The 27,731-nt window shown below is 37.0% G+C and overlaps 2 protein-coding genes across 9 annotated transcripts; both read left to right on the top strand.

Annotated features, from left to right (window-relative positions):
* The first annotated feature begins 1,488 nt into the window (after positions 1 to 1,488).
* Positions 1,489 to 20,221, top strand: LOC135586771 (light-mediated development protein DET1-like). 7 transcript variants are annotated; one of them, XR_010488513.1, is made up of 13 exons: positions 1,490 to 1,848; positions 6,344 to 6,771; positions 6,900 to 7,128; positions 10,187 to 10,357; positions 12,715 to 12,783; positions 13,028 to 13,084; positions 13,218 to 13,298; positions 13,375 to 13,539; positions 14,274 to 14,369; positions 16,585 to 16,684; positions 17,099 to 17,236; positions 17,891 to 17,993; positions 20,008 to 20,221. XR_010488513.1 is itself a non-coding variant. In XM_065116496.1 (12 exons), the coding sequence occupies exons 1-11, from the start codon at positions 1,777 to 1,779 to the stop codon at positions 17,233 to 17,235; spliced, it is 1,605 nt and encodes a 534-aa protein (XP_064972568.1). In that variant the 5' UTR covers positions 1,490 to 1,776; the 3' UTR covers position 17,236; positions 20,008 to 20,221. The 7 variants fall into 7 exon arrangements, 4 of the variants coding, with proteins under 4 accessions (XP_064972568.1, XP_064972565.1, XP_064972567.1 ...); XR_010488512.1 differs by lacking the exon at positions 20,008 to 20,221 and adding an exon at positions 19,007 to 19,483; XM_065116496.1 differs by lacking the exon at positions 17,891 to 17,993.
* Positions 20,222 to 20,566: 345 nt separating this feature from the next.
* On the top strand, positions 20,567 to 23,839 carry LOC103990380 (pentatricopeptide repeat-containing protein At4g14190, chloroplastic). 2 transcript variants are annotated; one of them, XM_065116497.1, is made up of 3 exons: positions 20,567 to 20,753; positions 20,875 to 21,374; positions 22,446 to 23,839. In XM_065116497.1, the coding sequence occupies exons 2-3, from the start codon at positions 20,970 to 20,972 to the stop codon at positions 23,604 to 23,606; spliced, it is 1,566 nt and encodes a 521-aa protein (XP_064972569.1). In that variant the 5' UTR covers positions 20,567 to 20,753; positions 20,875 to 20,969; the 3' UTR covers positions 23,607 to 23,839. The 2 variants fall into 2 exon arrangements, with proteins under 2 accessions (XP_064972569.1, XP_009407769.2); XM_009409494.3 differs by lacking the exon at positions 20,567 to 20,753 and having other exon boundaries at positions 20,770 to 21,374.
* Positions 23,840 to 27,731: the final 3,892 nt, after the last annotated feature.

Here is a 27,731-nt window from a genome sequence, read left to right as displayed (position 1 = left end):
TCCAAGATTGGTATTCTTGACAGGAGCATCATCTTACAGGGGCATGATAAAAGATAAGATTTTTCAAATTATATATGAAAATCTTTTTATTCTATTGAGCAAAATCTTCTATTTTGTTGAAGAAAATCCTTCCTCCTAATCTATATAAATAGGAGAGGGACATGTTAATATTTTCATTTCTTCAATAAAGCTACTTCAATAAAGTCATTCTTCAACAAAGCTTCTTCAATAATTGTTCTTATCTTCTATTCTTTCTATATGATAGAAAAAATAGAAGATAAGAACAATTATTAAAGAAACTTTGTTGAAGAAGCTTTATTGAAATAACTTTTGCTTAAATGCATGTCCCTCTTATATTTATACAGATTAGGAGGAAAGATTTTTCTCAACAGAATAGAGAGATTGCAAGATGGTGCTCCTGAAAGGATACCAATCTTGGATCGATGCAAAGAATGATTTACAAGCAAGAGACTTCGTGTTTAGGGTAAGAGCAGATCGCTGCTGCCATTGCTATTGCTATTACTGTGAGGGCACAATCGTTATCTTCGTTCTCCTTAAGTCTGCCCTTCATTCTCCTTAAGTCCGTCGACTATTGGTAGATCAGCGAAGATTACCGCGATGAGGAAGATGAGGATTTACCGTGGACATCGACTATTAGCAGATCAGCGAAGACTACCGCGGTGAGGAAGATGAGGATTTACCGTGGAGCCTCTTAGGAATGTGGATGCAACGATGTTGGTCGCTGGGCAAAGACAAAAGCAAAACTTCACTTTTCTCACTGCTCTGATTACCATGATAGAAAGAATAGAAGATAAGAATAATTATTGAAAAATTTTTATTAAAAAGTTTTAGCTTAAATACATTAACATGTTCACTCTTCTATCTATATATATTAGGAGTAAGAATTTTTCTCAACAAAATATAGAGATTGAAATCTTATCTTTATCGATTAGTTCGTAGGGTGCTAAGGTTAACTCGTGGTATAATAATTTCGATCATATGATGTTGAGGTATTAACTATGATTTTTATCATAATATTAAGATTATAATTCAAATATAATTACAACAAACCAAAAGTGAAAAGTTAGACCGGTGAGTTATCCTACAAGAACAACGGTGATCTAATGGCTTAGAATGATTGTATCACAACATAAATCACTATAAGAGGGAGGAATCATGCATGTGGTAAGCATCTTAAAAATTGAATCATATAACCTCTTCACTCTAGACGAGAATACCACACCAAATAAGCTTAGGTGTTGTCGATGATAGCTATTACTAAAAGTGCTTGTCAACTTGCATTGTTGGCTTAAAAGTAAAGAAGCTGTTTGGGAGGGTATATACGTAATTTCGGATAAATCAAACCTTTTCGACTTGTGATCTGATCTCGAACGTGGTGCGGGTGGTCTGCGGACTCGGGTTGCATCTCTGTGTCGATCGAGTCGTGGTGTTCCCTACCTCGGGCGTCTCTCTCGTTCTCCCTCCGTGTCACTCTTTCGTCCTCACAAACTTTGCCTGGCGAGAAGCGACGCTGTTGGCGGAGGCACGACGTCCACGGGGGCCTCACTCGAGTGGAAGCAAGTGCCACACGAAAAGCTCCTCCTGCTGTTACCCTAACACCACCGCCACAACTCCACCACCACCACCACGATTCCAATTTCTGCGCACAGGTGCGGCCTTAGAGAGGAATGCGCGTCTCGGCCACAGTCGCGCCTTCCCCATCTCGATTCCGGCGCGCGGCTTCTCTTCCTCCCCCGGTGGCCTGCGGTAGCATCGATGTTCAGGGGCACCAACGTCGCTGCCAGGGTCTTCGAGCGCCAAATCCTCACCCCTCGCCCTGGTGCAAGCGTACGCTCTCTTGCTCCTCCTCCTCCTCCTTGTGATTCTACTGCTATCGTTTGCGTCAGTTTCCGATTAGGACCAGGATCTCTCCATGTCATCATTCTTTTTCCCACATCTCAACAGCAAAGATTGCCAAAATCCCAAATAAATGACTTTATTACCTGGATTGGCAGATATTCATGTTAAATCCTTGTGATGTTAGAATTGTGAAACGCTGGACATACTAACGTACGATAAATCATACATGTGGAAAGTTCTTCTCACCTTTAGCAATTCGTATTTTACTTCGCTTTTGAACTTTTGACCTTGATGGGGTCAGGTTTTGGTCATCCATCCGAAAGGGAGAGGATGGATTCGACCAGATCCTTTTATTTGAATCGGCAACGTCCCAAACTCATGTAGCACCACAGAATGGGCCGGAGGCCAAGGCTCCAGAGTGTTGTAGGTTCAAGTCTGAGAGCACATCCACCTCATAGCATTGAGGAACCTGCAAAACAAAAAGAAGCATAGTTAGGAGATACTCTCTACTAAGAAGCTAGAGCTTTGAGAGCGTCAGCTATGGAAGAACAAGAGAAGGAACTTCTTGTTGTCTCTGTGTGCTTGTTGTTGGTTAGTGTCTTTTTTACCTCATGGAGGCAATTCTTTATAGTGGCAGGAGAATGATAATGTAGCGTTGGAGAAAATCCTCTTATCTACACGATGACAACGAATAGATGTAGCTCTGATATGTTTTTTTTATTTGGTAAAATCTTGATGACCGAGTCGGTCTGCAATTAGAGGAAGACACTGAACCTCTTTTGATGCCATATACCAGGCTGACATAGTTTCTCTGTAGGTTTGAGCTTGGATTATAAAAATGCAGGTTGGATAGTACAAACTCGGCTTTACCAAGGCACCATAACACTTACCGATCTGTGCCCCATCCAAACTAGAGTGCATATTCATTGCATGCTGGGTGCTGATTTGTGGCTTGCAGATTTCCTGGGTCCTGCCTACATAGGTACGCCGAGGTCATTTGAGCTGAATTGCATGTTCCAAGCTCATCTGGATCGACCTGTCGGTATTTCAGTCTGGTGAGATGCTGAATAAATCTATCAAGAGAGTTGGTGTTACCAGACGTCGGCGTTTGACTGATATAAAATATTTTCCCACATCAAACCTTCATATATGTCGGGTTAGGGAAACAAAGCATTCTTGGATTGGGCTATGATTACAAACAAATTAGCCCTTCGAAGATCAGCGGATGACTTAACACATAATACTAGAGGAGCAGAGTTGCTGGTAACTGCTAACCATGTAAGCCTTATTGTGGAATAATATGAACACAGTGGTGACATCACTCTCACTAGATTGTTCCTTGCTTAAATTTAGGGTCGTTGGTGCTTATTCTAGTTTTAATGGGCTTGTTATACTTTCGTTGGAAAAGAGAACTCATTGATATAAGAAGTTTTGGTAGTCTAGGATTAGCACATTCTGAACTTGGTAGTTCATATTTATTCAATTGATATCCACTTTCCTCTCAAGAGATTCTTATTGGTCTCAAGTTCTCTATTTGAAAAGAACATGGCAAAACTTAGCTTGCAATTCATTTGATTGATATTAGTTATTGATATTGGCTATAAGACAAGCTTTAAAAATTTGTTCCTGAGTCACCTCCCACTTGCTTGTGTGAGTTATATGAAGTTTGGACCATGGGCTTGTATTAACTGTTTGGATCTTGAATGCATCATTATATGTAACTGGATGAGTTAAAGCACCATCCCACTCTCCCTTCCCCATCCTTAGCAACCCTTCAAAAAAAGAAGATACATACACGCACATGTAAGAATGTGCTTTTCTTCTTGGGTTTTTTGTAATTAAGATCATGGAGTTCAATAGATATCCTATTTTTGTTGATTTGGGGCCACAATACAAAAGAGTTGCTTGCTTCTTGTTTGGAAAAACAAGATAAAACAAGCGATAGGGTCTCAGCTGAATGGGGTAAGCTACATGGGTCTTTTCCAGATTGAGCACGACTAAGTGCAATATTCCTGCCCAAACTATGCACCATTCTATTATGATTTTTACTGTAAGAGTAACATTCCTAGTCAAACCATTTATTCGTTACATGGAAAGTTTGTGATATTAATTTTATTTCGGATAATATGATCCTTGCTATTGCGATGGTTTCCTCTTGTCAAACTGAAACAACAATGAATTGAGTTGGCAATGACCTTTGTTCTCACTGTGCTTCTTGGATGGCTATGACTTAAATTCTTGTGACACAGTTAGTAGATGACTGACTTGTTGGAGGATAGGATTGTGTCTCAATGGCCTTTCTAGTTTCTACATCTTGCTAGACTTCATCAGGGCTGTGCACATGTTAGAAGAAATTATAAACAAAAGTCTCATAAGTCTTTATTATTTTAACCATATTAAAGAACTTAAAGGGAAGGCTGGGTTCATATATACAAGTCTTTATAGTACCCAGTGCAAAAGATATCTGTGGTCTTAGATTACTCTGGTAAATAACAGATAAAACAAATAAAATGGAAATGCAGTCGAAAGTGTAATGGGCTTTGAAAAAGAAAGATTGTTAAAAATTCATAATGGTTGAAGATCCTTCTAGCCTGGTTTATGAGCAACAGGTGATCTATGAACGGTTGCCTGATTATGTTCTTTCTGCAAATGCCTTGGTCATAAAAGGAATTTTGTAGGATTAAGCTGAATTTATGCAAGAATGGAAGCCTAAAACCATGAGTTCAAAGGTAAATGATTCAAACTGAAGCAACAAGATCTTTGTAGGGAACATTCAAATCTTAAGGATGGTGCTTTATCTTACTTTGGTTTTTGTTATGGTGAGGCTGGAAGTGAAACTTTGAAAGTTTTGACATTGCATGGGAAGTCTGTATGGCCATTATTGCAGTTGGTACTTAATTCTAGAGAGGAAATTATGAGTGAGCCTGATATAGTGTAATGGCATATTTCTAAATCAGGTCGTATGGTGCATATGGGTAAGATTTCTACTTCTGTAACTGTTATTGTAGAAGTGTTGAAAAATGAGTACATCTCATTTCGACTTATATATTATAGTTTAGTGCAAAATGGAGAGGCTTGGTGGTTTAAACCTATAATAGATTATGAAATTAGAGTGGAAAGGCTTACTAGGAACTGTTAATGGGAAGAACTAGATTAGTGGTTAGAAACTTAGAAGAAATACTTATATGAGCCAAAAGGCAAACCAGCCTAATGAAACACAGATTCTTTTATAGAGAATTCATGTTATAGGTTGACTCTCCCATACAGGTAGAATAAACCATCATATTTTGTTGATTCCTATCAGATATTTGCTTTTTGTTTTTGCATCATCTGATAATTTTTGCTGCTCCTGATCTTTGTTTAGTTTCCTAAAAAGGAGTTGTACTATTTTAGGGATTGCCTTATGCACTGAATCTTACCATGTCGGCAAATTGTGTTGGTACCAGTTTAGTTGCTGCTCTCTTCTTTCTTTTATGGATGGATTCTAAAATCAAGTTCTTCCCCTCATCTTATGCCACAAGTATGTCTATGTTGACACACAATGACATAATATACAGTGCCATCTGCTGACCAACACAAATTTGTCAGTCGCACATCTATCCTATCTTTGGATGGGTTACTATCATGATATCTTAGCTGCAAGTTAACTGTCACATCGGATCCAGTTCTTCAATTTTCTGCTCTTGATCTTGTGCTGATACCAGTCGGCGGTCAAATAGGTATAGTCTCTGTACAGTTCAGTGTTCCGGCACTCAGTACAGGTTTTGACCAGGGAGAAAGAGGGAGAAAAGTGGGGAGGAGGATAAAGAGCACATTGGGGGAAAGAGATCACATTGGGGGAGAGATATCACTGATGTCAGAGGCGGAGAAGTCAAAGGAGGTAGAAGTGGAAGAGGACGTTGAGGAGTAGGAGGTGGTAACCCAGATGAGTAGGAGGTGGAGGGGAGGATAAAGAGCACATTGGGGGAAAGAGATCACTTTGAGAGAGAGAGAAAAAAGAAGAGAGAGTGCTTGATAGAAAGAGAAAGAAAGAAAAAGAAAAAGCAAAAAGGGATAGCTATTGCAACTGGCAAAAATAAAAAAAAGGTACCTGTATCAGATACTAAGCTTACTACCAGGTAGCATCTGGTGCTGATCTCCTTACCAGGAAGCCCAGTATGGTAAGCTTATTGCACAGTACAACTCATATTGGATTGAACTTGGCGAAATTGCCTGGTTCACAATCCGTTGCTGGTGGATAAGTAAATTCTGATAGGTCGGTGGATAGTTTCTTAAACCTTGATTTGGGGAATGATATGATAAAGATCTTTTAATGATGTTGACATTTACTAATAACATTTTCACTTCTGTTAGAATTATCTAATGCTCCTCCTGCATTGTCTTTACTATCTCTGATTCATAATACCATTATCTGCTGGGTGTCTGAGTTTATTTTAATTGACAATATCTGGACAAAATTTAACTTGTTGATTACTTTCTGCAGATTAATTTGGTTAGACATTTTTATGAGAATCTGGTTCCTAGCTGTACTATAAGTGATATTGATTGTCCAGATCACTCATTGCGTAAGATCACGGATGATGGTCGGTACCTTGTAAGTTTTAGCAGGAACCTCCAAGATATCATAGTTTACAGACCCACATGGTTGTCATTTTCATTCAAAGGAGAAAATTGTGATTACCAGAGTTTGACCCAGAAAGCAAAGAAGTTTGACAGCTTCTTTACCCAGCTATACACTGTATCACTAGGATCTAGCAGTGAATTTATTTGCAAAGACTTTTTTCTTTATTTGGAGGATCCTCAATTTGGCTTGTTTGCAACATCCACCGCACAAAGTCATGAAGTTCCTGCTATTGAGGGTGCAATTCATGGAGTCCCTTCAATAGAAAAAATAACATTTCACCTTGTAAGGTACTTTGACTTAAGTTACTTAAGGGAATCAAGTTCTATTCACAATATTTTTTTCTTTGTTAGATCATGAAGCTTCTAAAGTTTCACAATTTTTCTAATAATTTGTTAATTTGATATATTCTTGTCAGACTTAAAGACGGAGTGGTAATGGATGAGAAGTCGTTTTGCAATGATTTTGTCAACCTAGCTCATAGCATGGGGGTTTTCTTGTATGAAGATTTATTGTGTATAATGTCCCTAAGATATCAGACAATACATATTCTTCAAGTTAGGGATTCTGGAAACCTAGTTGATGTGCGGAATATTGGTTCATTCTGCCTAGAGGATGATGAGTTATTTCTCAACTCTCATGCTCAGGTGAGTTTTTTTCATTCATCAAGATCAGTATCCTGTCTCTATGCAAGTAATCAAATTGTACTCATCAAATACTCAAATGCACTTGCCTTATTTTTATTATATTGCACTTTTCGTTTTATTGCTGCAGCTAGATGCTCCCTCATATTTGCCTATGTGCCATTTGAGTAAAAATCAAAGAAGAATTTTCCACCAGATCTACCGACCAAAGAATGATAGCTCAAAATCTCATTCAATAATGTTTTTTTGAATATGTTAGCTAGTTTAACCAGCAAAAATCTTGTTGTTGATAGCAAGATCAATCCCCTTTGCCACTTTGCAGAAAAAAAAGGTTCATTATCTTTTTTAGATGATTAGATCTGCTTTTGTTTCATAACTGTGGCTGATGGCTTGCCAGTGATATTGTAAGAATTACATGTCGAGCTATGACCATATTTTTTTCACCTTGCTGTGTGGAATAAGATGTAGCATTTGCATCTTTCTTTAACTGCAAGCATTTAGTGTTTCTTTGTGCATGCATTGATTCCGTCATGGCTTGGCAGAATCTGATAAACATTGCTGATTATTACTTGTTTGTCCAATATTAAATACTTTAAAGAGGTACATTCATTTGCTGCAAAAACATAGCTTTCAGGTCTTTTTAGTCTTTGTATATTCCTTCTCTTTTTCTAATGATAGTTAATTATAAAGTATGCCCAACATGCAGATGCTTATGTGAAGGAGTAACAGAAGAATACGTGTTCCTAAGAGCTTCCTCTATTTAAATACGTAGTCTTTGAGAAACCAGCATACGGATACGAACCAGATCATGAAATAGCCTACAAACATCAAAAGATGCATACATAGGTCAACTAAGAGATAAAAGGTTTCTTTTGTGGCGTTGTTCTTTTATTGGCTTTGGCCTTGGAGAAGTCCTGGAAACTCTAGATATCTTCCTTCAACACGCTTTGAGATTTATGTAGATGGTTTATACTTTTTTTCAAGCTGGAATCCTTCAAATTCGAAAAACTGCTGTATCTTTGTTAAAATTCAAGTATGAAGCTCCTTTAAACCAGGAAACTTGCTCCAAACCCCTTAAGATCAGACCTCAGATGCCTTAATCAAATCTAGGGATATTCCACAGTGACCAAGGTGTGCCCATATGATCTAGGGCCCTACACATGGTTGGCCTAGCTATAGATATGGCTTGATCCATGTGGTCAAGGCTAGATCCATGTGGATCAAGGCTAGATCCATGCAGATTAAGGCTACATCCAAATGGATGTAGCCTAGATTTTGGTTCATCTAAGATAGATCTGCATGGATCAAACCTAAACTAATATAGATCTGGGCTAATTTCATTCAGATCTAGGCTTGATCTTCATGGATCTAGGTTAGATCAACCAAAATCTTGAGATTACAGTAGGCCCTAAATTAGGTCTGAAATTTGAAATTTAACCTAAACATGCAAGAATAAACATAAACTCTAACCTATTTTGCTGGATCCACTGAGTCTAGAGATTGCATTAAGCCCTACATGAAGTCTAAATTTTGAAACTTAGTCTAAGCATGCAAGAATAAACATAAACTGTAACCTAATTGCATGCATCTGACTTCCTAGAGATTCGATTTGGAATTACCTTAATTTGAAGAGGAAATGAATAAGATCTTGATTTATACTTTTCTTGTGGAAATCAACCTCCCCTAATGATCTTCATGAAAGAGAGTTAAAGAGGGGGTGAATGGGGTGTGTGGGGGCTTTGTTTAGGTGCATATGAAGGTGCCTACATATAATTAACAATTAGTTGGTAGCTTCACCCTCCTAGGTAAGGTTGCTGCCGGTACATACTTGCACAAGGCTTATATTGGGTGGTACCATGTATACTGGGACCAGTTGGTTTTAGCTTCTTCCTATACCAGTCCCCTGTCTGAGTGGTCAATACTAGCACAGTTGGTGGTCTTGCAATCTGTTGGATCATATCGACCTACAGTTTCATCACATAAAGGATTCAACCCACCTTCGATGGAATCATGACAATCATTATATTTGAAGTTTATTATGTTTAATGCCTTTTGAAGAGATAATTTGTTGGTGTATACAGTGTATTCTTTTAGATATAGCCTATATTACTTTTGTGATATATGTTTCATTGCAATACATGTTGTTTTGCAGACTAAAATCCCTTTAATTTTTTGAACCTTGTTTGTCTTTACCATGAAAAGTAGGGAAAGAAAACTTAAATAGAGATTTTTTAGACTCTTGATCAGTCAAAACTGGCAAAAACCTATGCATGGCACATGCTGGGCCTACCTTGTCTTTGTATGCCAGCATGTGCCAGACTTGGTCAGACTATGGAGGCATTAGTCCGATATTCAAAATTGAGATCCTTGTTTTGATATTCCATTGTCAGTACCACTTGTATCGTACCACACTGGGTGGTATTGCAATCTATGGGTCACATCGATCTACAGTTTCATCACACAAAGGATCAAACCCACCCTCCATGGACTCATGACTATCATTATATTTAAATTTTTTATGCTTAATTGCTTAGAAAAGATAATTTGTTTGTGTATACAATATTACAATGTACTTTTTTAGATATAGCCTATATTCCTTCTTTGATATGCTTCATTGCAATATTTGTTGTTTTGTAGACTAAAAACAGTTTAATTTTATGAATCTTGTTTGTATTGACCATGAGAAGTAGGGAAAACCCTAAAACAGGGACTTTTTAGGGTCTTGATCAGTCGAAACCTGCGAAAACCTATGCATGGCACATGCGTACCATGTTTTTGTACGCCATGGACTGGCATGGATTAGGTATTCAAAATTGAGAACCTTGTTTTGATGCTCCATAGGCAAATTTTTGGTTTGGTTGCTACTGTTTTCCTGAAAGTACTAAATTTACATTTTTCTTCAGCTACTTTGTTCCAGTCAATTTCATTGCTGTTGTACATTTATTAGAATGGTTTGGTTTTGAAGTTGTAACTGCAATTTCTTAAATTCAAGTTTTGTTGTGCTTCTGATTTCTTTGATGATAACATGGTGACAAATGATGTCAATATTCATTTTCTTCAGTGCATGACAGTTCCAAATAAAAGCAAACCAGTCGGAAGTGTTCATGAATCGGCTAATGGCATTCATCACCAGCCGGTTGCACAAGCAAACTCTTTCCTTACTGGTATCAAGCAACGTTTGCTTTCTTTTATTTTTCGCAAAGCATGGAGTGAAGAAGCAGATCCAATTTTGGTATGCTAGCAAACCTCTCTTCAAATTCTCTTGCATATTTCTGAATCAACCAACTTTCTTGGTATCACAACTAGCTATGTTGGGTTTGAAGTTAATTTTTAGTAAGTGTTGCCAGGCAGCAATTTTACATGGGCAATTGGAGATTGAAATTTGAACCAAGGTTCTAAATTTTGAATGGTACCACCCTTACCGGGTGGTACGTACCGGTCTGCCAGTAGACCGATACGCGGACCGCCTGCTACTGGGTAGAACGCTTGATATAGCCCTGTATCGGATGATACAGGACTGTATCAGACAGTAACGGTCGAAATTTCGACCGTTATCGCCTTGTTTCGGGCAGTAACTTTTGACTGTGATTGCCCTGTTTCGGGTGGTAACTTTCAACTGTGATTGCCCGCTACCAGGCGATATCAGCTTGGCTATGGCGAGGGAAGAAGAAGTGTCGAGGGAGAAGGAAGAAGAAAGAGAGAGCGTTCGAAGAAGATGGAGAATCGGGAGAACCACGATGCGTCCCGATTTGGCGCCGCCCTCACTCGACAATCCCAATCCAAGAGGTAACAACCAGGTGGTAGCTAGAGTAGTAGAAGAGGTGATCTCCTTCATCACCTCGTTTGTGATTCTGCGACTTCTTCTTCGTCGTGTTCTTCGCTGAAGGCCGGAGATGTATGCGGCCTTCGCCACGTTCTTCGCCGAAGGCCGGAGATGTTTACGGCCTTTGACGTCTTTGCCGTCTTCTTCGCCGAACGTCGCAGATGAGGAGATGAAGGAGACCGCATTAAGGTGATGAGGAGAAGAGGAGGAGGCGATGTCGTCGAGGCAACGTATGCCTCCTTTTTAGATTTTTTATATTATATATATATATATATATATATATACTGCTCGGTATGCCCTGACATACCTCTTGGTACTCCCGTACCATATCATACTGAGCAAAACTCGGTATATTGGTATGATACGAAATTTCAATCCTTGGTTTGAATATAAGTTTGTCAAAAAAACTTTGCCTTTGAAAGATTGTCAAACTAGTAGTTGTTCTACAAGTAATCAAATGTTCATATCTTTTCTTGAAGTGAGTAATGAGATCATAAGATGCAAAAAGAATCTAAAATCATACCACAATTTGTTCTACTCCCTTTATCTAAAGCCCTCACACACACTCCTTTAAATTCACCATAAATTCTCCCTATATGGTCATTCAAATACCCTACAGTAATAAGTTTTTTAGTTAAAGGTATTTTCTAAATTATTCCCTTTAAACCATGGTATGCAATTTCGAATAGTACCGCCCGTACTAGGCGGTATGTACCGGTTTGACGGCATACCGGTATGTGGACCGCCCGCTACCGGACGGAACGTGCTATAGTGCCATAGCGGGCAGTCCGCATAGCACTGTAGCATTATAGCACGTTCCGTCCGGTAGCGCGCGGTCCACATACCGGTATGCCATCGGACCGGTACGTACCGCCTGTACCAGGCGATACTATTAAAAAATGCATACCATGCATTTGAGTAGGTTAGCATATTCTGATCCTTTGATCCAGTCTTATGGTTCAAATTTATGGATCCTCTATCAATTCTACATAAAAGTGAGATTAACAACCTTGATTAATATAAGAACAAAGTGTGACCAAGGATTCAAGTTTCATTCAGTGTGGTATGTACTGATCACTGACACACAATATATTGATGTTGCCAGTCGGGACAAATCAAAGAGAAAGAGGGAGAGAAGAAGGGGGAGGAGGAGTGGGGTTGAGGAGGTAGAAGAGGAAGAAACAAAGGAAGAGGAGGAAAAGCAAAGGAGGAGGAGGAGCACTGGAGACAGGAAGAATTGATGGTGCCAGTGAGGTAATGAGCAACATGGAAAGGGGATCAGGAGGGAGAGGAGCAGGGAGGAATATAGAAGTAGAAAAAGATATTGTCAAAAAAATAAAAAAATAAATGGTAGGGGTATTTGGTGAGAAGCTGACTGCTCGGTATCCTTGGTTATAAAGTCAGATGGTTTGCTTGGTACAGTAGTATCACCATGCAGTATGCAGGGTTTCAGATCAAACCGAACGAAATTGCCTGATCCAGATGCTGATTTCTGATCGGATCAATAAATATTGGATGACACAACCTGTTCGATCAACTTTTAAAACCTTAGGTAGATATTGGAGAACATTGTAGAAATAGATGATAGATCAATAAATTGTGCAGCATTGAGGTCAAAAAAACATTTTAAATCTCTAGATATTGGAAACATCAATGTGCACAATAGTTTTGAATTCTTGTTTTTCATCTCAATTCTCTGCTACAACATCTTTTGGTTGATAATGAAATACTTGATCAAATATATCTAAAATATCTTTTTGTTCCAGAGGGTTCAACATCTTAAGAAGAAGTTCTATTTTCACTTCCAAGATTATGTTGATCTCATCATGTGGAAGGTAAGCAGTTACAGCTTTGTTTCAAGTTCATATTAGCATATGCATACTTAAGTGAGAACTCAACCCAAACTCTTTTATGTCTTCCTAAGAATTTTTGTAATTTTAGTTATGTGGAGCTTTATGTGTTTTTCTTTCTTATTCCTGATTTTTGGTTTCTCTCCTCTCCTCTACTCTTCTCTCTCTTTTTCTAATTTCCTTAGTCTATATAAGTGCAGTCAGTAACTTTTAGGGGTACTCTGAACAGGCTCAGTTTTTGGATCGTCATCATCTTCTAATCAAATTTGGTAGTGTTGATGGAGGAGTAAGTTTTTGTATCTTGTTGTACTTTTGGACATTGCCAAAAATGATATTTTTTTGATATATTGGTCATTTTCAATCATATATGTACTTTTTTTTTGTGAATTACTATCCTCTTGATGAATTTAATAATTTAGGTTTCTCGGAGTACTGATCAACATCCAGCTTTTTTTGCTGTGTATAACATGGAAACAACAGAGGTCATTGCATTTTATCAGGTAATGGCTTCTTTCATTGTATCATTGGTAGAGAACATTCTCATTGCCATAATTTTGTCCACAATCTCGTCTGCAGAATTCATCGGAAGAATTGTATTCCTTGTTTGAACAATTCTATGACCATTTTCATGCAAACTCAAGAGAGTCGGTGCATGCTAATTTTATTTCATCCCACTCCAATAATATCCATGCTCTTGAACAACTTTGGAGCATGAAAAACAAACAAAGCAGTTTCTCACAGGTAAACCTCATTTCTTGAAGTGTTTGACATAAGTTCTCTTCATAAATAGGTATTCTTTGCTGTTTGAATCTGATATATTGTTATTCCCAAGTTATACAATGAGAAGACATAGGATTAATGGATTTGATCTCAAATGAGTTGGCTTAACATGGAGCAACAACAACATTACCACTGACTGGCATGTCACATCTCAACAAAATGGAAATACTTGGTTTCAACAGAGCACAACTTTTTGCCACTTCCTCCTTAACTTGAAGTCACCTCATAGCACATTGTTAGTCATGACTCATGACATTCATGAGAGAGCCTTTTTTTGTCTTGAATCTACAACATGAATAACTAGCCATAATTTCTTAATTATTTGAGTAGGCTACTTGAACCTTTTACTGCTATTGAGGCACTAGACAGCATATCTAGTTATTGGATAGACCATTTAAGTCTCTTTCTGTTGGTTTCTATCAAAGTCTTCTGATCTTCCTCTATCCCTCCTTGCACCACTACTGCCAATGGGCTCATATTGTGTTGAACATACAGATGCTAAATATATTGTTTTTATTCTCCAAGTACCATTAGTGTTACAGTTTTTTTCTAAATGTTAACTAAACAAAAGCATTATTACCTAATATTTATTTGTAATTTGTAGTAGTCAAAGCGTGTTATTGGTATCCAACATGATCCAGGACTTTATTGTTTCTAGTCCAGCTCTGTAATCTGATTTACTTCTTTTTTGGCAGTTTGTGAAGAAGATGATGACTTCAGTACCATACACTTGTCAGTCACAAAGCCCTTCCCCGTATTTTGATGTGTCACTCTTTCGATATGATGAAAAGGTCTTTGTCTATTAATCAGGTTTTTGTTTAGAATATCTATTGGTATCTCTTACATAAAGCTTTATATACATCACATTGCATGCGTTTCGGGTTTATTTTCTTTCTAATTGGCCATTGATTAGTTCATCTATGTTTACCTTTTTCAATTTTTTACTTAGCTCTCGAGGGTTGGTCTTGGTACAAATTCTCCTTTGCGATCTAGGTGACAGGGTTTCGACTAACAAAAACCTTTGTGTTTTGATTTTTCCCTAGACCTTGTATTGATGGGAGTCTCATACAATAGGTTTCCTTTAATTTTTACTTAGCTTCTTGTGCATCTACAAGATAGACAATAGTTAAAGAATTTAGCTGTAAAGGCTAAGGACACTTAGTATTGGAGTTACGCATAATGGCATATATATACTGTTTGAGTTGTTTGTAAGGATTTACTTGTAGAACTTAATAACTACTCTGCAAGTAAGAACAATAATTTATTAACCCGGTGATCTCTATTAGTGTATCAGAATTCAAATGAAGCATTTTTCTCTTTCAAGGGGGCCTTGCTTGGCGTGGCTTGCACTTCTGCTGCAACTTGATAGCATTTTCTTGGATACCATTGACCACATTCTTTTCCTCTGCCTTCTTGCTACCTAGGTTTGGATTACTTATATGAATGCAGTGTCATTGAGCTCAGTCTTGCCCTCTAGTAGGATGACTAGCACACTGTAAGTCTACACTGACCAGTGTTTAAAATACCAGACAGACATCAGCAGAAAAGAAGGAAATGTTCAAGCTTTAAAGGTTCGTAATAAATATATAAATATATAGTTTAAGAAAGTGCAATACAAAGAAGAGACTATATCTGAAGTCAGGCGAAAAATTAGATCAGGAAGAGATCAGATATGCTAGATTTATTTTTACAATGGTAATTCTGATTCATGTCTCGACGAAGGATCTGTTGAATATCAACAGTAATTTTTTTGTGTTTACAGAAAAACAGAAAGTAAATTTAACAAAATATTTTTCATCACAAAGATTACTCTTATAAAGTTAATTTTTATTAAATATTCCTAATGACATGGACCTAGTGATTAAAAATAATTCAACAATTTTAAAATATGTTAAATTTCCAGTTGTGATTAACTTGTAAATCGAGAAAAAGAGGTTGGCAATTCAGTTCTCCATGACTGCTGATTGTTACCATGTCTAACAATAGGATCCTTGTCACAATCACCAAACCAACAATCCAATTCTATCATCATTTCAGAAAAAGCTAATGATTGCAGAAGTGGTGTGGTTCCATGCTTACTCTTGCGACCATCCTGTAAGGGACCTCTAGTGCGAATGGAGGGGCCAAGGGGAGAGGCACATCATGGACTTAGTCTGAGGAGAGGGATTGCCATGGCAACCATTGGGAATCTGATCATCATGTTTGTGAGAGAGAAATAGAGAGAAAGGAGCTCACCCAGAGTCCAATTCAGGAAGATGGAGGATAGTGAAAAGGTTTTGGTTGAAAGTGATCGCTGGTGAGCAGAGAGCTTTGTGAGAAATTAGATCACTGCCAGTGTTTAGGCAATGTTGTGGAATGCTTTCAAGCAATGCTGCATTGGGGAACAATTACGTTCAATTCAAATGCATAGACTCTCACTTCTCACTTCTCAGTGTGTTGATCTTAGTACACACTTGAGGTCGAAGGTATTGTTCCAATCTGGGAGCAAGAACTTTTGACTTATCTAATTACAGATGAAGAGGAAGATAACTTTACACTCAGAATAATTAATTTTGAGTAACTTTGAATTATGTTGGCGGTCCATTGGTTCAACCTGTGGTTCATGTACTTTCTGCTGGTTTGACCATATTCAAGTCTTTGAGCATGGGCTAAATTGGCAGATGAAATGGTTCCCGGGCTATTGGTCTGGTCTGGTTTTTTGAACCTTGTTCCTGACCATGACCAAGCGAGTGATTAGTTGCTAGTAATACCTTTCCTTTTTCCAATCTGAACATCTTTCCCTCTGGGTATTTGATCTGAAATCCTGTGCTAATGCATCTGTGTTTATTTGATACTTGTTGAGTGGTGTGACAGTAAACAATTAATTTTGGTAGCCTTCAGAATCTGATTAGTTTCGTGATTTTCTTTTGCACAATTTGTATGCTTGGGCTATCAATTTGTAGTTCAGTTCTTTGTTGTTTTGATATATTGTTGGCCTCTGATGGCAATTATAAATTCAATTTGTAGTTGATTTCATCAACAGACCGGCATAGGCACTCCACTGATCATCCAATAAAGTTTATTTCGAGAAGGCAACCAAACGTTTTGAAATTTAAGATAAAACCAGGTAAATCTCGTGCTCATATTTGATTCCAGCTTTTAGTGACTCTTGCACATGTCGCTACATGAAAGCTGTGGTCTGATCATAAATATGCTATTCTTGTTTGGCTTCCACTTCTGCTGCAACTCGATTTCTTGATCACTAATTGATTCTTTTTCACAAATATATTACTGCTTTGGTTTCATGACAGCTAATATTGCATTATGGTACTTCAGTCTATTTATGCCATAGATCATAGTTGTTCACTTTGATGCTTTAGTCTGTCTGATTCCACTAATTACTCAATTAGAGAAGCTGTATGATCTTTTGTGGAATAAAATGGTGAATCATTCCATATATTTTGATCTACTGTTTGGGCACAGCTGAATCAAGGAGATTTTTTTAACATGGTTTTACTGGACACTGATTTGTTTGATGTAGGACTCGAGACTAGTGGTGCCGAAGCAAGGACAAAAAAAATATGCTCGTTCCTTTTCCATCCATACTTACCTATGGCACTTTCCATCCAACAGACATACATGCAACCAACTGTTGTGAATCTACACCTGCGGATGTAAGGTACATGTTTTTTCTATCTTCTAACAGTGAATGCGAACCGAGCAGCGCTGCTTATTGGAAGTGTTGCCATCATAGCAAGAATTCAAACATATTGATGATTGTTTAAGAAACTCTGTCACTTTTCTGATCAAGAGTTTTTGGGCGGTTGCAAATTAGGATCTATGGGGACTACAACATATCCAAACTGTGGTCGGGCAGCTTGCACCATTTTGGCGTAGAACAATCTTCACATAGTATGCAGTGATTTTTTCACAAAACTGGATCTCATGAAGGAACACTTGAAAAGCTTGCCAATGGTTATAAGAAGTTGGAGCACATTATGAGTTCTAAAGATTAAAGGAAAGACTTCCACCATTGAAATCACATGAACAACTGAGGCCTGTGATAGTGATTATAGTCCAATTCTCATACTAATGCATTATTTATAAAATGATAGTAAATATATGTTGGTCACAACATAATTTAAAAATGATATTAGTAATAATGCAATGACTAATATGAAGAGTTAAATAGACTCTGTTGCATTTGCCAGTAGTGAAGTATCTTAGACAATTTGGCCAGACAGTACTACAATGTCCATAACTGACAAGGAATATGCATTACATTGGGCTATTACATATGGGTTATAAATTAAAACTATACTTTTATTTGTAGGATCTCATGTTGGACTAATAAGAGCTTGGTTGATCCCTTTTTTTGGGTCCTTGGTGTGCTAGGATTGAGGTGGTCCTCCCTATCCGTTAGGCTGCATCATAAGGTTAGCCATCAATATTGTTTAGCCAACTTTAACTTCTTTCAGCTGGTCTCGATAGAATTTGATCCCATACACTATTACAATTTTGAAGATTAGCTGGACAAGGTATTAATTAAGTCCTTTACATGGTCAGAAATGTTGATGTGGCATGTTGACCCCTTCCTTTCTTTGGTCTTCCAATTTTTTTAAGCATCTTAGACTATAGTCTACTCAATCAAAAGGCAGTTTGACCATTGGTTAGCTTTCCTTGGCACTCCATTCATTTATCTTGCTCCTTCAATGATATTTGTTTGCACCAGTTATCTTGGTGTCTTGAGTGTTCTTTGGTTTAGTTTCCTGTGATCTTTGATTGACTGAGCATTCTATATGCAGTATGACTTCAACTATGCTTGGTGCTATAAATTTCCACAAGTTATGATTGTAATTGTTTCACATAAGAAAAGACCTTCATGTGCTATTGAATCACTTTAAAAGTTAGCACACGCACAAAAGAAGATGTTTGTTTGATTCAGCTTTTATTGTGGCACCAAGACATCTCGAATAAGCCAAAAATGACCAGCATGTGACTAGTCCAGTGTTATGTTTGTATCCAGAGACAAATACCCTATAGTAAAAGTTGATATGCGCTCATTTGGCTAGGACTTAGATTAAGTCCACCATCAGGATCCATTCAGATCGGATATGAAAAATAAGTTGTTACACGGAAAATTGTATGTCCTGAACTTATAATTGCCTAAGTTGGTCTATCTGGAGGAATCCAAAATTATTTGACGAAGAGTGTATAAAGCTAGATTATATCTAGTGCATATCTTTACAAATCCTCACTTCTCAAATCCACTATTGTCTTAGTTGTATCTAAGATTATGTGGTGGTTGTAATTTTTGGAATCCTTGTACCTCCTTGCTTCATATGTGGGGAGATATAAAGAAGTTATTGTGTGTCAGGACTTTTAGGATGAATGTAAATTCTAGATATTTCATTGAAGATGATACTCTAGCACTAAATTGTTATTTCAGGTTTTGTAGAACACGCCAGCAATTAGGTGCTACTGGCCAATTGAGTTGATATTTGACTTGAGGATGATCTAAAGGAGCCAAAGATTGTTCTCTTTTTGCTGCAAACAGGGGCTGATAGGGTTTTCCTGAAAATGTTGATGTTCAAAGGGCAAGTCGAATGAAAGTATTCATCTGTCATATCATCTTTGGGGTAAAAATCGATTTCATTTACTGTTACCATTCGGACTTGTATACTAGTATCCTTGGGCTTGGTTTAGCTTAAGGCAAAATTTAAATTAAAACTTTATCATCGCTGATCATGGGTTGAAAGCAGCAATTGGGGCATAGAACATGTTTTTTTCAAGATTTGTTTTGTTAATTGTTGCTATTAAATTGTTGTGTAGATCGATGGAGCTTGAAGTTATTGTAATACCTGTTAGGATGTTTTGGATTGAAGGATTAGCTTTAAGGGACTGAACATGAGTCAGCACTTTTCTCCCTTTCTTCCAACTATGCTAAATTGATATTAGTGTTCTTATTGTTGTTCAAATTGGTTAAATTAAATGAATCATAGTTTAGTTGGAGCCATCGTTCTCACCAATAAATCTTTTATGTTGTCCCCTTGAGCTTGAGCCTTCCTTGAAGATAATCGGCTCAAATGTTTGATACTTGCTGAGTTGATTTGGAGGCCAAAATGGGTTTTGGCCAAGCTTAAATTTTGTGTGAACACACTTTGAAGATCTTTCAAATCCAAGCCTTTGATTCTTACCTTGTTTTGTAAATGTAGAAGGGAGGGGTTGCCTAAGGTCTTCCTGGAGTTTTAGAGTACTCCTTCTATAGCTTGGCATTGCTAAATCATGCTTTCTTAAATTGATTTCAGTTGTAGCTGCAGTTGAGCCATCATGCTTATCACCATATCTTCCCATATTGTCCCCTTGAGTTGAAGATAGGTTTGATATTTTCACGTAGTAATTTCTTAATTTATAGATAATTAATCCACTTGAATGTTTTCCTACTTGTAGGGTTGACTTGGAGATCAAAATGGATTATGACTGTTGTCAGATTTGGTGTGTACGTTCAATACTTAAAGATCTATTATCTCTAAGTCTCTAGTTTCCTTACCTAATTTTGTACGTGTAAAAGGGATAGGTTGGACTGGCCTACCTAAAGCTATAGAGTGTTTGTTCTCATCGTAAGCTATGATACTAAATTGATATGCCATCTTTCTTATTTCAAGTTTATTCTTTCTTTGAAGGCAGGATGGAGGCATCCTCCAAGAAAAGGGATATAAATATGAGAGAAAAAGAAAGGATCAAGTAAGAGAATGAGAGTCCTTTTAGTGTAGAGAATATTACTAAATAGAAAGGGACTTGTTGACCCTTAAGCATCAAAATTTATATGAAGAAGATCTAATTTTTACCTTCCCACAAAATCTCTCTATGATCTCGAATTATATTCTACATTAAAAAAAGTGGAGCATGAGTATATTCAATAAAACCAAGCTTTTTGTGTGAAGAATCTATCGGTATGTATAGGAATGCATGACTTAGGGATGATGATACATCTATAAATCATCTTTAGGAGTCCATCAATATGATAAGACATCAGTGATCGGCAACTCCAATTTCTGGTAGAAAAAGGATGCATGAGGGCGGCAGTGGCTTCGGAATGCACTTCAGAGTTGCTTACAACAGTGGATCTGTTGCATTATTACTGTCACAGTTATTGCTGTCGTTGAAGGCGATGAAAGCATATTGTCAATAAAAAGGTGAAATATTCTTTTTTTTTCCCAAGAAAATAAAAGAACAAAAATTATTAGTTATTATATGTTTATAATTTAGTTTAATATGCTTAAATCATGTTTAATTATTCTAATAACTTGAAATAAGTTGGGATTCGTACCTTCCGTCGGCGACCGTGTCGTATCTTGCGGGCATTTATCGGAACGGGTACACGACACGGGCAGCAATCCACAACTGAGCCCATGGCAACGGCGACTCACTCTGCGCTCGCTTCGTCTTCGCCCGCGAAGGGCCGCCTCCTCTTCTTCTTTGGCGCTCCCTCCACTCGCAACGCTGCCCCCTCTTCCTCGGTTCTCCTTCCTATCTCGAGCTCACTGCCTTCCTCTCCCGCCAGGCTCCGCTCTTCGGCCCGTCCGCCCTACGATCAACAACTGCTGCCCAATGATTGGGAGCTGCGCCACCGGACGCTCCTCGTCGACTCCTTCCACCGGAACAACGGCCTCCGGGCCTTACTTGGCGAGGTCTCCGGCAGCAAGGGCTCCGGCCCTCTCCGGCTCCTCACCAGAGATGGGGATTGGCCTGACGATCACTTCTGGGCCGTCGTCGCCTTACTCGTCGAAACTGGCAGGGCCGACGACGCCCTTAAGGTTTGCCGTTCGCCTCCTGTTGTTGGCGTCTCGCGTGATTTCTTTTATTCAACATTGCCTGGAATTGATTGATTGAAACTGCTTTTCTCTTCCGTTCTCTTCTTACATTTAAGTCGTCTGTGTGTAATGAGCACTTTGCATGTCTTGCCCTAATTCGTCAATGCGAACCATATGTTAGAGCATACTTAAAACTGTCCATCTGAGGCTCATATTGATCACTGTTTTTGTACTCTTGTTTCATTGGCCTGATTGTCCCAAAAGCCTATAATTGGCGGCTTACAGAAGTAATCGCTCGTGATCCTTCCATTTTGATCGATAGACATCTTAGCTCTCTTCGTCTAATTTAAAATATTATTGCAGACAACCTCTTCAATTGAGATATTATGATCAGCAAACTGTAATTCTGAGACTTGGATCAAGTGCATCTGTAATCTAAGGAGTTGCCCATTTTTGTTTCTAATGGTTAGAATAAGTTTATATCAGTTTGCTGATGGAACCTTTGTGAATTATTCAAGTTTATGTTCTACGCTCAAATTACCCTTTTCGATGCAAACCATTTTGGCCGAAGATGACAAAACGTCTTTTTAAAATTTATGCTAACATGTATGCTTGTCAAGAAAGGCAAATGGGGGTGTTACTAGACATGCTAGGAGTTAATTTGCTGCTAACGTTGGATGAACAGAAGCAAAGCAGGTACGCTTTATTCTGAAACAGTATGAAACGGAAGCTGAAACTGAAATTTTGTATAAAGCTTCATCAATTTGTAGTCACTGGAAGTTTGATATGCACCTCATGTAGTACTTTTGCCAAATGTGAATTAGGACATTATTCAGCATCAATAATATTATAATATGCATGGCTACATGCAATACCACCTGAATCTCCATGCATTCATGATCACGACTCTTTGGATGCTTAGAAGGCAAGGAAATGAACTACAGTTGATGTGTGACTTTGAATATGTAACTGTTGGTATTTCTGGAACTCTACTGATGTAGTATAAGTTAAGTTGTATAATCTGTTGATCTTCATGCAAATTAAAACTGATGTCTTTCATTGCATGATAACCAGGTATTTGATTCTTGGAAGAAGATTGAGATGACTAGAACCAGTGTTGCTAACTATTCAAGAATCATAAAGTTGTTTTGTAGAGGGAATTTGATGAGTGAAGCAATGTCAGCATTTCAAGCCATGGAGGAGTGTGGTCTTGTCCCATCTTTGGCCATCTACAATGCTATAATACATGGTTTTGCTAGAAAAAAGGATTTCGATAATTCAAATGTCACTTTTAGAATGATGTTGGAAGCTGGTTTGTTGCCCACACCGGACACATATAATGGGCTCATTCGAGCTTATGGAAGTTTTGGACTCTATGATGAGATGAGCAAATGCGTGAAGAGGATGGAATCCAGTGGTTGTTTTCCAGATGAGGTCACTTATAACACATTGATTACTGAGTTTGCCAGAAGTGGACTTACTGAAAAAATGGAAGGAGTATGTAGAGTTCTCAGTTCTAAGCATATGAAATTGCAAATTTCTACTCTAGTTGCAATGCTTGAGGCTTATGCTGACTTGGGGATGTTGGAAAAGATGGAGAAGGCTTACCATAGAGTTCTGAGATCTAATGGCTTCATAAAAGAGAATCTGATCAGAAAACTTGCTACAGTTTATATCGAGAACTATAGGTTTGCACAGCTAGAAGACTTGGGAAATGATATTAGTGCTAAATCTGGCAGAACTGACCTTGTTTGGTATATCATGCTCCTTTCGAGCGCTTGTCTTCTCAGCAAAAAGGGTGTGGAATCTCTTGTTCAGGAAATGAAATTAGCCAAAGTAACAGTCAATATAACTATCACAAATATTCTTGCACATTTTTATTTAAAGATGAAGGATTTTAGATCTTTGGATATTGTATTCCTTCAAGCGAAAGCAAATAAAGTTAAACCTGATGTTATGACATTTGGAGTCTTTTTTGATGCATGCAAGATTGGTTATGATGGAACCTGGATATTAGAACAATGGATAAAGAATGGTTCTCTTGAAGAAGCAGTTGGACTAAAAGCTGATCAACTGGTGGTGGCTGCTTTTGGAAAAGGGTTCTTCTTGAAGCTCTGTGAAAAGCACTACTCTTCTCTTCACCCTAAGGAAAAGGAGAAGAAACGTTGGAGATATAGTGACATGATCAAACTTGTTTTCAGAAAGAAATCAAAAGGAAAAGATTACTCAGTGTAACATATCCTTGTCAGATGTCTATGCTCTAACTCGATGATAGTGATATTTAGTTTTCAGTTGGGTTTGCTACTAAATATAATACATTTATCTGAAGGATTTTGTTCATTTACAATTGCATTGGACATTCATGCAAAATAGGATTCAACAAATTAATAGGTATACGCTGTGAGAATCAGAATGTTGTTTGTTTTTGCACATAATATTTCTATATTATGTTCAGATTTATTTTGATCTGTACTGCTGTAGCTGTTGGCTAATATGCCACGAGGATCATTTCTGTACCAGCTAAATGACACAGATGGCTTCTTAATCCGCCTTTCCAGAGAGTGAAATTTGATGCATATATCTATCTTTCGGCATGGGTATCTTGTGCTTGTCATGTGATGCAACATCGATTTTGAGCAATAAAGCAGTGTTTGTTGTAGCAATGGTTATCGCTCGTACGTGTACCAGTTTGATAAGGGAGATCATTCTATACTGGTACCGTTATATGATCTTGTATTAGATGATACGGGAAATGTACCGATTGATAATGATCAAAATTTGATCTTTATCGAATGGTATATATCGGTAATAATTATATTTCAATTATTACTGATTAAGGACTAAGATTATCCTATTTTAAATGGTTAAATTGATCGTTTGAACCATTGGATAGGGTTTTTAAATCCTTTTTCCTCTCATCATTCAACTCATTTTACTCTTTCAATCACTTCAATTCTTTCAAACGTTTTTTCACTTATATTTCTCTCTCATTTTCGTATTTTCACTTAACAAAATTATGATTTATGAATTGAATCAAATTTGGGAGGATTAAGAGGAAGAACACTCAGTATATATTCTCTTTCTAAATTTTTATTGATTTATGACATGATTAAGTCTATTCTATATGGTTAATAACTTAATATTTAATATGTTGTTTGATATATTTTTGATGATAAAATAGTATTAATTAAGGTGTAACTAAGGTATTTAATATTATAATTAGTGCGATTAGTATGTTTAAACGGAACAGATACATGATGACACATGAGATTATGCTAAAAAAATAAATGAGAGTCGTTATCATTGACAATACATTTATTGTGACTACATCGACAAGGATGGAGGAATCATTCGTGTGAATATGCATTTGGTCAATATGTATCTTTATGTATCTCGATATTACAAATTGCAAGAACGTTCTAATGGAGGTCTGTAAATCTTTTTAAGACAAGTTACAATAGGTAAAAGAAGATACAATAAAAAAAAAAGATAAAAGCTGAATAAAAATATCATAAGGCTATGCAAGAACCACTTTATGACGAATATGAAGGTCGCGATGATGAAATCGATTAGGGTGTTAGAGTTGGTATTCATGCATCACTAGAGTATTAGTACATGTATGAGAAAGCAATGAGATATCGATAACCTAACTTATGATGGGAGCATGACAGTGACAGTAATAGTGGCCTTATGGCAGAAAGAATCTAGAGATCAGTCAGCAATCGTCTTATGGCATGGCAATGAAAAGGACTATTCTTTCTTTTAGATTTTGGGATATTATGAAAAAAATCATAATAGGAGTAGAACCATTTTATGTTATTCTCCAAAAAGTTGATATGAGCAAACGTCTCCAAATGTTTTATCTTAGACATATACTAATTATAGCAAGAGATGAGGTTAAGAAAGCATTCATAGATGATTTTAAAGTTAAACAATATTTACATATCATTGATCATAGGACTGAAGTTTATATAAACCAAGATAACCATATGTAAATAAATTCATATTTAAATAATCTTACTAACAAAAATTCGATCATTCAATTTTGGTATAGTCTTAGAATACTATTAGATTTATTATCAGCACTAAGAAATGTTATATATTGACTCTTGCCAAATACTATCGATGTAGCCTAATATAGAGGGCCAATTACTCCGAGAAATAATTGGTTCATTCTTCGACATTATAGTGTCATTACAATATGAATCATAGTGAGAAAAAGTAACACATGTTGATTATAAATTATATTTGATATTAATTATTTATTAAGTTAATAAAGTTCTGTTTATATCTTTTTGTAGTCGAGTGATGGTTACAATTTGGAGGGGACGTAATAAATATAAGGAAAGTTATCATTCGTGTACTTTCTCATAAACGATAACATCTAGTGGTTGCGAATATAATTGGTCAACGTTCGTATTGATTCACATGAAGATCTACAATAGACTATTGTATAGATAGTTGGATAAACTAATATATGTCCACTATAACATGTAGCTAAGATTGTAGTGTGCTGAGCTAGACAAGGAGCCAAACGAAATAAAGATTGATTTCATCGACTCTAATTCTACAATGAAAATTCAAAGTCGATGTTAGAGTGGGTCAAAGTAGTGAAGAACCAAGAGGATCCTTACTTGATAAGGCGGGAGATCCTCAACGTCTTTTGTGTTTTATTACTGAGACAATAGAAGAAGAGGAAGCACATCTCTAGCAAGAGGAAGATCCCCCTCGGTTAGAATGTAGTGGAAGGAGTCGGATAATATCGAGTCAAACTATTTAAGGAACTAGAGACACCCAAGTGTCACAATCGTTTACCCAACATGCAAAGGTAAATGCAGTAGCATTAGTTGCATTATTGAAAAGAATCGGGTCGAACAACAAAACACATTTTCAATCACATTCAACAACTCACTCAGTCTATAGACATGGTGGCAACGTGGACAATAGTATGATTAGTGATAGCAGCGACGTTGAGGAGTTGATAGTCCTATCTACAGAAATTGAGAGTAGTGTTTTGATCAAGGAGTAGTATTTTATACATATCACCCAAGATTCAGATCATAGAACTTGACGAGGTACTAGTCAAGTTTATACATGGAAGAGTGAAGGGAAGGTAATGGATGGTTTTGAGCAAATGTGATAGCCTACACAACGTAGACTTAGAGCGAAGCTTATTGTATTCATAATCATTATATTATGTAGAATCTTACGGTCAATAGTCATATGATGATACTTGATCATACTTCTTCGAATAGTGGTACGATGATCGATCTTATGATACGAAGTAGTAGATTAGTGGCAAAAGTAGAAGTTTCGACATTATTCTTAATGCTCTACACCAATACATGCCTTAATTGTAATTTCCTCAAGAGCTGTCTTGTACACGTATGATTTATGACGATCAGACTACAACTATCACTATATTAATGCACCAATGACATATAATGTATCAGTATATTATATTATCGGATCAATCTTAGAATTTGATTCGACAAACATGTCATATTGATATAAAGATACATATGATCGACGACTTCGATTCATCGCCAATGGAGTCTCGTCATTCTTTTTTGTGATAGAATAAGATATATCCTTATTACTTAATTCATTTGAATTATAAAGTTTAAATTATTTAAAAATTAATAATTTAAATAATTTAATATTAATAGAGGGACGATCCAAAATGTACCATAAAGCTACTTCTTAAGATACTAAAAAGATATATATCATTATTCTTTCTTAATTTAGATATTTGTACTAAAATCATACTAAATTTATATTTATTTTTAACTTTAAAATTTTAATCTAATATTTTAATTTTAAATATTTTTAAAATTAATTTTGATTATTTTAAGTGTATCTTAGGTACACCTCGATATGTATCGTACCCGAACTTTGCTGTGAAGCATCATATATTCAATTATACATCAAGTGACCACAAGTTATCAGCAGAGAAATAGTATTAAAAATGCAGATGATGAAAAACTCCAAATGGCCTCTTGGGAGCAAGAACTATATCTTTATGACATGATGTGTCCAAAATGTGACCCTCCTTCAATCGGTAGCAGATGTAACTAAAGGGCAGATTTCTTGCAAAAACAAGTGTATGGCTTGTATCTATGTTTTCGACTGTGCAAAATCTTGTTATTGTTTTTTCCAAATTGATATATATTGATACTTGCTTCTCCACCTTTTCTCCACTAATAGAGTGAAGCGAAGAGTCCATTCATTGTGAGCATGGCATGCTGTATTTAGTAGTGGTAATAAGGGTGGATTGGTGGCCATACGAACATGGGACGATTTTACTTGATTCTTCATTCTTGGTAAGCATTTCTGAAGCAAATATATTTTTCTCTCGTG

Source organism: Musa acuminata, chromosome BXJ2-7 (assembly GCF_036884655.1).
Source record: "Musa acuminata AAA Group cultivar baxijiao chromosome BXJ2-7, Cavendish_Baxijiao_AAA, whole genome shotgun sequence".
NCBI lineage: Eukaryota > Viridiplantae > Streptophyta > Magnoliopsida > Zingiberales > Musaceae > Musa > Musa acuminata.
Note: the sequence above shows the minus strand (reverse complement) of the source record. Positions and strands in the feature narration are given on the sequence as shown.